This window comes from Xyrauchen texanus, chromosome 37 (genome assembly GCF_025860055.1).
Source record: "Xyrauchen texanus isolate HMW12.3.18 chromosome 37, RBS_HiC_50CHRs, whole genome shotgun sequence".
Taxonomy (NCBI): domain Eukaryota; kingdom Metazoa; phylum Chordata; class Actinopteri; order Cypriniformes; family Catostomidae; genus Xyrauchen; species Xyrauchen texanus.
In genome coordinates, this window is record NC_068312.1 from 20,952,657 (window position 1) to 20,964,685 (window position 12,029).

General features: G+C 38.3%; 1 protein-coding gene across 1 annotated transcript in view; it reads right to left on the bottom strand.

Annotated features, from left to right (window-relative positions):
• Positions 1 to 12,029, bottom strand: part of LOC127630441 (serine-rich coiled-coil domain-containing protein 1-like) — a 118,490-nt gene that overhangs the window by 51,416 nt on the left and 55,045 nt on the right. The window contains exons 8-9 of the mRNA XM_052107960.1: positions 10,809 to 10,892; positions 5,890 to 5,967 (exon numbers count right to left, since the gene is read on the bottom strand). Of these exons, the coding sequence (XP_051963920.1) occupies positions 5,890 to 5,967; positions 10,809 to 10,892 (162 nt within the window). The remainder of the gene's footprint in view (positions 1 to 5,889; positions 5,968 to 10,808; positions 10,893 to 12,029) is intronic.

The following is a 12,029-nucleotide window of genomic DNA, read 5'->3' on the forward strand; positions in this document are numbered from 1 at the left end:
AAGTTAAACAAAACAGAAAATTCAGCAACAAAAGCCAAAACAATACATCTAACTTCTTTGTCAAAGTTCAAAAGAACAGGAAGCGATTATCGCCCAGCAGGCATGTCATTCTGTGCAGCTCTGAGCTCACACTTTGACCCATGCAGAGAGCAAAGCACACGGCTTGAGCAATGAAGTCGAGTTTAGCATAACAGGTCTCCCACAAAGAGTGATCAGATGGGCTGCAGCATGACTCTGTGAGACAGGGTGACCCCCCCATGTGGAAATTAATGTAAATAAATAAATAAGCAAGCCAAAATGAATTGAAAAATAAAGTGGCGCCTGAAATGATTTAGGTCCACATGAAACAGGTAGGAAACAAGCCTCTCAGCAGACCTGGCTAGGAGAGCTGAAAAACAGAGCAGTGGGAGATGTCCAGTGTGTTCCAGTAACAGGTGTCCTCTAGCTATATGGAACTGACCACGGATCAATCTCGCTCACTGGTATAGATCCAACCGTTTGGGCATCGAGCTTCAAACCCAACTTATTCTGGCTGGAAGGGGTTTCCATTTGGCTTAATATTCAAGTATTTCAATAAGACCTGTCAATTCTATAAAAAAGACTGATGATGACTGATAAAAAAGATTTATGACTGGAAGGGAAATAACACACACACACACACACACACACACACACACACACACACACAAAAACAGAAGCTAATCCATAAACCTTCATATCTTTGCTACGGATGGGAGGAATGCCAGAGTAAATGAGCTCTTAAGTGCTTCTTCATTTAAATAGGCGAGCGGCAGTGAGCAGGGCAGAGCTTAATATTAACTGGCTTAAACCAGCATAATAAAGCAGAGTAAACAGACATAACAGTGCAGTCAGGCTTCTTACGGAATCAAAAGAAAAGGTATTTCATCAAATTTTGAGGTGACCATGACACTGGCTTATTAAATCTATGGCTACATTCACATAGTCAGTGTATGGAATCACAACCATATTTACTAACAGGAGTGGTTCTCGAATTGTCCTGCTCATAAAACAGCTTACAAGAATGGTTTGAATACTGTCTGTATAAACAAATAGCCAAAGTCAAGCTCCTTTTTTTCTTGCGATAGCAACAATGCCTATAGCCATAGTAACGGAGACTAAAGTATGTGTAAAAGAAGGGGACTTCCAGAACACCAGAATGTCTCAATACAATTGAAGTTACGTTATTTAATAAACAAGTGCACTCAAGGCACTAGTTCAGAGGTAACGGAATTCGGAACATAATGGTTCACGTCTGTACACATCTGTCCTGGTAGCTTGCATGTTAAAGTGCGTGTTATGTATATGCGTGTTGCAAAATGGAACCCTTTGTAGTGTCTACAATACAAAAGTCTACAGGAGAGGAGGCAGATTCTGGGACAGGCAAAAACGCAGGAAGTATGATCACGAATATTTAAAGTTGGGATTTTCATGGACCGGTCCCGATGCCGCTGCCACAGTGTGTTATTTGCAAAGAGGTGCTAGCAAATGATGGTATACCCTGTAAGCTCCGGCGTCACATTGAGGCCAAGTACTCTAGTCTGGTGGCCAAGCCACTGGAATTTTTTGACAGAAAGCTGAAAGAATTGCTAACACAAAAGAGATTAATCCAGACATTTAGCTCTGTTAATACTAAGGCGACTGAAGCATCATATCGCATTGCTTTACATATAGGACTGAGTTTCCCCACCTCTCTCTTGAAAGTCCTCATCACCTTCACCTCCACTTACTTATGTGAGTGCGGGTTTTCCGCTTTGATCCTGCTTAAAAGCAAATACAGATTAAGGCTGCAGGTGGAGGGCGATTTACGTTTATTCCTTTCTACCGTGCAGCCCCGCATCGATCACCTGTGCGGATCAAAATGTCGGACTCATTGTTCCCACTGATGTAGGGGTGATGAAAATGAAGAGGCAAAATCGGCAATCAGATTTATTTATTTTTTGCTTAACGTAGGCCTATATGGAAATTATTTTTACGCATTTGATTCTGTGACAAAACAGCACTGTCCATCTTGCTGGTGTTGTACGTTAGTAGCCTGTGGCTGTTAATTTAAATTTACATTTATGCATTTGGCAGACGCTTTTATCCAAAGCGACTTACAGTGTACTTATTACAGGGACAATCCCCCCGGAACAACCTGGAGTTAAGTGCCTTGCTCAAGGACACAATGGTGGTGGCCGTGGGGTTAGAACCTGTGACCTTCTGATTAACAGCCCTGTGCTTTAGCCACTACACCACCACCATTGTGTTAATGTTTCCAGTTTAGTTATTTGATCATCGAGGGTTATCTGTTCAGTTATCAGAAAATGGAACTGTGGAGGATTCTGTTCAGAAGGCTAATTTTAACAGTTTCCCAATTGCTTGAATTTGGTAAAAATGTGTTGCAAAGTATGTGTACACAGTATGTTTTAAAAATAAAGACAAACGTGTTTGAAATAATTTGAAAATATTTAACCTATTTCAAAATGATTCCGAATTTAAAATGGAATGTTGATAGCTTAATAAAAAAGTTTCTTAATAAAAAAATTATGTATATTCATGAAACACATTTTGAGATGAACATAGCCTAAAGCAATACTAATAACTGTATTACTACTAATAATAATTGTATTACTACTACTAATAGTATTAGCCTAATTAGTGGTTGTGGATGTGTGTGTGTCTGGGGGGTTCTTCAAGTTCTATAGGGGAGGCTCACTTTCACCCAATTTGAAAACTCCTGCACTAGTTCATCCATCAAAACAACCTTAAGTGGCTTCAGATACTTTTATTTATAACAGAGTGTAGAGTGCAGGATTTGGGTTGTGCCCAGACCACAAAATTGATAGGAGCAGCTCATCAGAGCCATAAAGACAGAAACTGGATCTAAGCCCTTCAGATGACAAGCAGTTCAATGAGTTATCGGAACAAATAGGTGTGCAGTGCAGAGTGGCTATCCCAGTGTATGACGTGACCAACAACTCGTTGTCCAGTGCAGTTTCGTTAACACAGAACAGATCACCTGAACTAAACCTGAACATTTTAAAATGTCAGTTTGTTATAAAATGTGGTTGTCACGCTTACAGATAACCGAACAGTGTGAGAATTAACTGTATTTATTAAAACAGGACTAAAATAGTGCTGTGGGAAAGTGGCACATTCTATTTGAATGTATTACTCAGCTAATAAGAGTTACATTTCAGCAGTGCGCTTCAGAGCATTATACATAATTCTGCCGTACTATTTATCATTTATCATTCATCAATCTCTTGGACAGATGAGCAGGCTGACCCTTGCCCATCTAGCCATGTCTCTTTGTCTTAACAGGAACCCCTCCTCATGAACCTGCTCTTGCCTGCTATGCATCAGGCCGGTAGAGACAGAGGACTTTTTGAAAAGTTTTTGTGAGAGACAATGGCAGCAAAAAACATTGAGGATCAGTGTCCAGCATGTCCGAAAGAGGTCAAACTGGCCCTCTGGTGCACTGTGACTCAACAGAGGGCACCAATGCCTCTCTTTCTCTCCCTTTCAGCTAATTAGCTCAGCTGTAGACAGAAGCAGGGTGCTCCAGAAAAAAGAGGAGGAGAAAAAAAGGAAACAGATGACCTCCTCCAGTTGAAGTAGCCTTCGAAATAGCTGACCCACTTTTAGACACACTTTCAGATATTTGCGTGTCCTCAATGCGGTAACCCATTTAGCGGTGTAGTCTACATAGGGAAGGGTGGAAATGCAAAACTCAACTCGCATGCTGAGCAGGGGGAAAGAATGATGGTGTGTGTTGCGTTCAGAAAGCCTTAGGGTCTTGTGTGTGTGCATGTGCAGTTTCTCTCTGCGCTCATCCGTTGCCGCCACAGCTGAGGTAGACAGGAAGATCCACCTACATCCTCCCACACGATCATTTCCACGCTGGATGTTTTTGGCATCACAGCAAAAAACGACACTGGCTTACTTTGAAAATGACGCTTATCTAATGAAACAGCTATATAATGAGCACTCTTTCTAATATTTCAGCTTTAAGAGCACTTTTCATCAACAGCATTCAACGCTGAGGTCTGATGGATCGGCAACACATTAGTAGTGGCGCTATAGACTCAGAATGGATTGTCAAGCAATTTGAAAAAAGCCATCTGGATTCAAATCACATACACATATTAGCTGTAATACAAGGCACAATGTCTGGAGAGATGTTAAATGCCAGGGGGAAAAAATGGACCATGTCTCCACACGTGTCCAACTAAAAGCCATTTCAAAATAAAAAAGGGACTAGATGCATACTGATGTGGCCACTGTTAAGCCACACTACCCCTGGGATGTAAAATATGACAGACATCTCAAAGTAAATTGTTCTTCTTAACCATCAGTGAACTAACAAATTCAATTTATTAAAATGTTAATATGCTCATCACAAATACAACAAATGCTTAAAGAACTTCCAAAAGAGATTTATGACCGGGGAGGGGGGCATCTATAAAGTGTGTGCAAATAGCTTTCCATCAATCGCAATTTTGCTTTCTTATAAGTATTCCAAATTGTTTAAAAAAAGTTTACTGGCTGGGTTTTGTAAATGTCTCTGACGCTTTAATCTCTCAGTTGCATTAATCTCTGTTAATGAGTCATTTAAAGTTTGATGTGCTTAAATGAACACAGCTTGCTGACTCACTGGAATATAGCATCATCATTTGTTGTTTGTGCGCCATTAAGAGGTGCCTGTGGGAACAAGCAAGCACCTACCTTTCATTCCAAATTAAAAATAAAACAAGTAAAGATGAGGATATGAATTATCAGATGGGAAAAAGAGTGAGACAAAACTATCTAACAGGTCTGCAGACAAACTTATAAAGCAAAAGAGTTGTTAAAATATATGTCAAAATCAGTGTTTCCTAAACGTCTTTGTATTTAAGGGCTAAAGCCACCACACCAGAAATGGGGTTATTTTACCTCTTATATCATTTAGCATTATCTTTCATCTAAAGCTGTCACTCGGTAAAAATTATTTAACAGAATGAATTATGACATGCCGATTAATTAACCAAATTAATTGCAATCACATACATCATTATTTGCTGAGAAAGGTCCTTAAATAAAGATAATACATATAAATAATGCATTATTATTCAAATATTTATAAATATAATACATAGGGCTTACGTGGGGCATGCACATAGGGCACACCCTCTAAATATAATACGGATTGAAATTCAGTTTGAAATAAATTGCATTATTGTGGCAAATGAATAAAGCATTGATTAGACAATAAAAAAAGTGGCTTAAACTCAATATATTGTCTGTTATATTACAAAAAATATATTTTTTAACCCCATTAGTAAGTAAAATTTTCACTGAAAAATAAGACACAAATACTGAGTAGGGGAAAAAAAATCCAGGTACCTCTGTCCAGTCTCCATATACTATAGGCTATATGGGCATATATACAGTTACAAGTGTCACACACACAAATTGACAACTTAAACAGTTTGCTTTGCTTTCTTGCCTTAAAAAGGAACAATGTGTTAACTACCAAAAAATCATGACATTAATAGTTTAATTATTTTAATATATTGCCAGCCCTGATAGTTTTAACCTTGAAATTTCCATTTAATAGGTTTATTAACAAAGCAAAATCAAAATCCCCCCTCGAACTGGTTGAAGTACCATGGGGAACCACTGCTCCACACCAAATGAAACCACACTCTCCAAAAACCACAAGCTCATCTTAAAATTGAAAATCAAATTTCAGTGCCCTTTGCCATTAAAAGTCAGTGAAATAAAAAATAAAAAAAAAACAGATGTGGGGACCTGTATTCAATTAGAAAAACTAGACACAGCTCAGTGACCTCTGAACATTAACAATGTCGTTGGGAGCTCTTGTACTGTTCTTTAATGGGTACTCACCTCTGAGAATAAGAAATCTGTCTGAGTGGTTTTGTCAGCTTTTTGGCAAAGAGATTTCTGAGCAGCACGGGTGGTGTCCTGTTAAGAAAAAGGATGTATAAAATAAAAGTAAAGTATAAAAAAAGTTGGATTACATTCATATCAGGTTTATCATCAGAAAATGTTGAGTCCCGACTTTGAATATCAAACAGCTTTAATCCCCCTCTCGGATGTGGCAGAATGGCAGACTACTGCAGCAAAATTTAGGGCAGCCATACTTCATGACATTCAATAAAGACAGTAAAAATTGACAAAGATGAGCCAAGCCAGCAGGCTGCCAGCTTCACCACTGAGTATTATTTTATGACTTATTGCATTGATTTATTAAGCTAGAGCGGCCACAGATTTTTTACACTCCTAAAAATAAAGCAGAGGTTTGTGGGTGGCAGAGTCTGTAAAGTGATGATGTCAATGACCAAATATACTTTTGATCACAATGTCGTCAATTGGATGCCACATTACGCACATTCAAACAGATGTTCCTTAACGAGTTCAGTCTTCCATTATATAAAATCACCATAGGAGCCCTTCTGGCTGAAACCCACATCACACATGAACTTTGAAACATTGGTTTATTTTGGATTTGAGCAAGTGTAGGGAGCACTGCGTTACCAACAAACAGTTTTCTCTGAGAAAAAGAACTGTGACCTTCAGATATGTGCTGAACACTACAGGGAGCACATTTTCTGAATTCAGAAAATAAAACAGACAAAAAAAAGAAAATCACAAAGCATCAATGCAAACTTGCAATCTTTTCACTGAAAATCTATAAAGTAATCTATAAGTCTCGAAAACATGTAAATATATGCAATGCTGCAGCTGAAATGATAATTGTTGAGTAGGGATGGGAATCTTAAGAAATGTAATGATTCTGGTTCCGATTCCATCTAACGATCCTGGCTCCTTAATGATTGTTAATTCTAATGAATCTATAAAACAATACAATTTTTGGCTACAAGTCTTTTTTTTTTTAATTGAAGAACCATTTATTACAAATAAGCACTGTTCTAAATGTGAATCTTTAACTAAACTGATTTAAGTTTACACAAAAACATTAACAGTTCTAGGTTCATCTCAAGTCATCTCAAGGAGCACAACCTCTCCCTCAACACCAGTCAAACCAAGGAGCTTGTGATGGACTTCAGGAAGAAAGACTGAGAACACAGCCCCACCACCATTAATGGAACACCGGTGGAGAGAGTCAGCAGTTTCAAGTTTCTCAGTGTCCACATCACTGAGGAACTCACATGGTCTGTCTACACTGAGGCCGTTGTGAAGAAAGCTCACCAGCGCCTCTTCTTCCTGAGTCGGCTGAGGAAGTTTGGAATGAACCAACACATCCTCACACGGTTCTACACCAGTACTGTAGAGAGCATCCTGACTGGCTGCTTCACTGCCTGGTACGGCAATAGCACAGCCCAAAACCGCAAAGCCCTGCAAAGGGTGGTGCGAACTGCCAGAAACATCATCAGAGGTGAGCTTCCCTCCCTCCAGGACATCTATAACAGGCGGTGTGTGAAAAAAGCTCGGAGGATCATAAGAGACTCCAGCCACCCGAGTCATGGGCTGCTCTCACTGCTACCATCAGGCAGGCGGTATCGCAGCATCAGGAAGCGCAACAGCCGACTATATGACAGCTTCTTCCAATCGGCAATCAGACTTTTGAACACTTGATCTATCAGGATCAGCACTGCACTTTATTAATCTTCTTAATCTTCATCTTATTATCTCACACTGGACTGTCAAATATATTCCCCTCAATACAACTACTGCATATATATATATATATATACTCTTATTTTTATTTTTTTTATTGTATGTGTATTCTATATTGTTTTTATTGTTTACTGTATATTGTATATTGTGTTGTGTAAGTATGTGTACATTTGATATGTAAATTGTGTTTTGTAAATATGCTGTTTATTGTAATTGGTTTATGTCTCGTCACTGTCATGACTGCTATGTTGCTCAGAACTGCACACAAGACTTCCACCTACTGTTGCACTTGTGTACATGGTCATGTGACAATAAAGTGATTTGATTTGAAGTCTTGCTGTTCATTGAATAAGCCAAGATCCACTCTAACTGATTCAATGAGTGAGCTGTCAGATTGATTCAAACAGATATCTCATGAGACGGAGAATGATTTGTGAGCAATTGATTATAAAGAACAATTTATAAAAAGATAATAATAATTTGGCAAACTAGACTACACTGGTCATGCTGTTTTATGTTGTTGCAACCAATTGGAAAGATGTGTCTTTTTATATGATTTCCCAGCTCACAACTCAGCTAAACAACTTATCTGTAATTCAGTAATGGTACTGGAAATGCTTTCATATTAATTTAGTACGGTGTTCGGTCCGTATAGGTGCAATAATTTACGATCATCTGCCTTTGCACTGTATTGATGGATCGTGATATTCATTAAACATTTCTGTTTGTGTTGCTGTTCTGCATAAGAAATAAAGTCATACAAGTTTTGAAAGGCATGAGAAAATTATGTGAATCTAGATGCTCAAGAACCGTTAACAGAACCAAACATCATGAAAATCAATCGGTTCTGGTATTCATTTTAAAAATAGCACCAGTTCAGAATAAGAATTATTTATCGATTCCCAACCCTAGTCTTGAGCAATCATTCTGCTCGTCTAGCCAGGGAATAGTAGTACTAAATGCTAGAAGACAAACACATCATAAATAATATTCATGGTTTCTATGAGCTTTGTTTGTCCTTTTGCTTTTACAGCCTCTTTAGTGCCCTCTGTAATTTTTATTCATCCTATCCCATCTTCCATGCCTATCACACTATCCCATCCCTCTCTACAAGACCACTAGTCTATAAATCTGAGATGGAGCTGTCATATTTCTCCTTCACTTGTGTCTCCTATTGCTGCAAGGACTGGGAACATTATGTGTCTCACAGTGCATGTAAAGCATGCGACAATCTGTTTACTGCACATTAAGTCTATTAAATATCATAACAGTTTGAAAGGAAATTGCTGAGTTGCACAACTTCCTGATAAGAGCCTTGGGAGAGGGGAGGGGTATGAAACTAAACAATGTTAATTAAGCAATATCACCGAAGCAATAGTGCTGATATTCAGTACAACAACACAACTGTGATTGAAATATTGCTCTTAAAAACATGTAGATTACCCCATGAAAAAAAAAAAAAATAATTCTGGTCACAATTTACTCTACCCTCATGATTTAATTTCTAATGTGGAACACAAAAGGAGATGTTTTAATGAAGATCCCAGAAGGTTGTGTCTTGCCAAACTTATTGTGTGACTTCAGAAGACTCGGAATAGTATGTACATGTCACATAGGCAATTTTATTTTATACCTAAATTGAGTCCTTTTTTTAGCTTTAAACTGAGTCACTATCATCTGCCATTGTACAGAACAGTTGGACCAGGGTATTCATTATAGGGGTCATGACATGAGGAATTAAATTTCCCTTGATCTTTCGACATAAGAGGTCATTGTACTATAAAACATAATGTAAGCTTCAGAACTCAAAACTTTAATAGAAAAGGAGCATTTATTAAAACCAAGCTTCAAATACAGCTCATTTGGAATTTGTGGAACTTGTGATGTCACAAGGACCAAATACATCTGGATATGACTGCCTTTTCGGCAAGACTTCAACAGCTTTTTTTTTGTCATTGCACACTTTGCACCACCCACTAGTGCTCAATCACACAGGTGAAGAGGAGAGAGGGCTTGTCATGGGAGATTTATCTACACTTTAAGGGGACTTACAGGACTTCATCTGGATTTAAATGATTTTCTACATAAATATGTACTATATGAATGGCTTTGACCACTATCATTCATATCACATGCTTTTAAAAGATGTCAAATTAGAAAAGCTGTGCTTTTTCTTGCTGTTTTGGAGGTGCCCTGGATCATTATTGCACCCATCTGTGTTTTTTTTTAATTTTGTAAAAAATGCACTAGATGGACATCTTCGATTGTTCTGATGCATTCCAGTGATGCGCACCATGTTTTAAGCAACTTAAAGTTGTGCAACTGCTGCTGCCACTGACTGGGAGAAAAAAAATGCCGTTTTGTGTGTAAACAAACACGGAAGATGTGAGATGTGAAGACCAGCATCTCTGCTTTGGCTGTTGAAGCACCCAAAATCACAATGGATTGTATTACATTTACATATTCAGAACATTTCAACGTGGATTTTACTGTATGTGTTTTCGGCTCAGTTCAGTGTGGATTGCTTGTGAACTAGTGAAAATATGATTCAAGCTTTGCAAAGAAACTGTTACTGAATGAGCATTATTAAAGATACGGCAGTTAAAACTCTATATATATATATATATATGAGCGAGAGAGAGAGAGAGAGAGAGAGAGGATGTCATGTCCCCTTCAAAACATCTCTATTTGTGTTCTGCACAAGACAGAAAGTCATAAAAGATTTATAAGACATGAAGGCGAGTAAATTATTACTATCAATATAAGAATGTAAGCTATTCTTTTAAAATCGAGTAACATTTTAGCATTATAGACACAATATGGCATAGTTATTTTTTCTAGTTTTGCACAGCTTTCAAAAATATTTCTATCGAACAAACTCAAAGCAGTGAAGTGTCCCAGTGCTGTTATACTAACTATCAGCACTCTTTGAACGGCACTTGTTCAATTAGATTAGAAGACTGGAACTAAATGTTGTACAAGGCAAACTGTCCTTGTTCAACAAAAAATGCATAAAATTTGTATATCCCAATGACAATGGAGCTTGATCTGATTGTAAAGCCTCCTGAGGGCTCTTACAACTCTCTCAAAAGACAGGCGCTGCTTTGGTTATGAAACTTGAGGAGGTGTTATCTTGAGCGTTAGAAATTTTTTAGTTTCCTCACCAACTCTGCCTGCAGTCGAAGAATCAGTTCATCTTTCTCCTTCAGTTGCTGATGCAGGAACTGGTTCTCTTCTCTCCCAGGATCCTATATAAAAAGCACACACAAATACTCTTTAAAAAGTCAGTCTGTGTTATTCAAGCCATCGCCCCCAGTTTGAAACAGCAGCCTTCTGCGTGGGTGTAAAACTGCTGCCGTTGAGAGGTGGAGGTGTGCTTTTTGTGCCGTGGTTTCACTCTCCTCCATAAACTTCACCTGAACTAGCAGGCACTTTACCACGACCTTGTGCTGTCAGCATCCATTATGTGAGGCTGGGGGAGGGGGACCACAGCTTAAAGGGCAGCAGAGGAGGACTGCACGGCCCAGGAGCTGAATATGCCCTCAACGAACAACCAAAAAGAACCTCCATCCCCTAAAAACTAGAGCTTTCCTCTACAGAAATACTAGAGTAAAAAGCACTGGCATAAAGGAAGCTGGACACAATGTGCGTGAGTTTGGAACCCTTCATGAGAGATTAGTAGAGGGGATAATGAGCTTCAATGTCACACACTTTGAGACCTTGTTGTTCAAAGCTCTGTGGCTTTGGTTTGAATGCACTCCTTTTGTTCATATTACATAAACATCTCAGGGGAGCTGTTGTCAATGTCTGATGTGTCTGTGTAAAGAAAGCTTATTTCTGCCTGGTAATGAAAGCATAAAAAGCTTGCTTGAATTTTTATCTTTGTATAAGTAAGAAGACATTTCATCTCAAAACTGCAGTTATGCGTAATGAACATAATAATTTTGTTTTAGATATATGTTGCCAAAGTCACAGAATTTGCCATTTGTTTTCTTGTAAATCAATTGTTTTGTGTGGGAAATGTTAAATAAATAGTTCACCCAAAAATGATAATTTACTCACTAGAGCTGAAACGATTAGTTGACTTTATCGACAACAAAAAATTGCTGTAAAAAGAATTTCGTTGACAAATTTGATCTCATTTAACGTAACATAAGATCATATGAAACTCTAATGATGATGATGTGATAGAGGAGAACAGCAGCTCACGCCTGACTGAGGAGAGGAAGAAAACATGTCCAGATGCACTTTTCAAAAAGCTTCAGGTCATGTAGATCACAAAATATAATGGAAAAATGCAAAATAAGGAAATACAGAAGCACCGTCATCATGAAATAAAGCAGAGTCGGATCTGGCATTCCACTGCAAACAACCTGGCATTATAT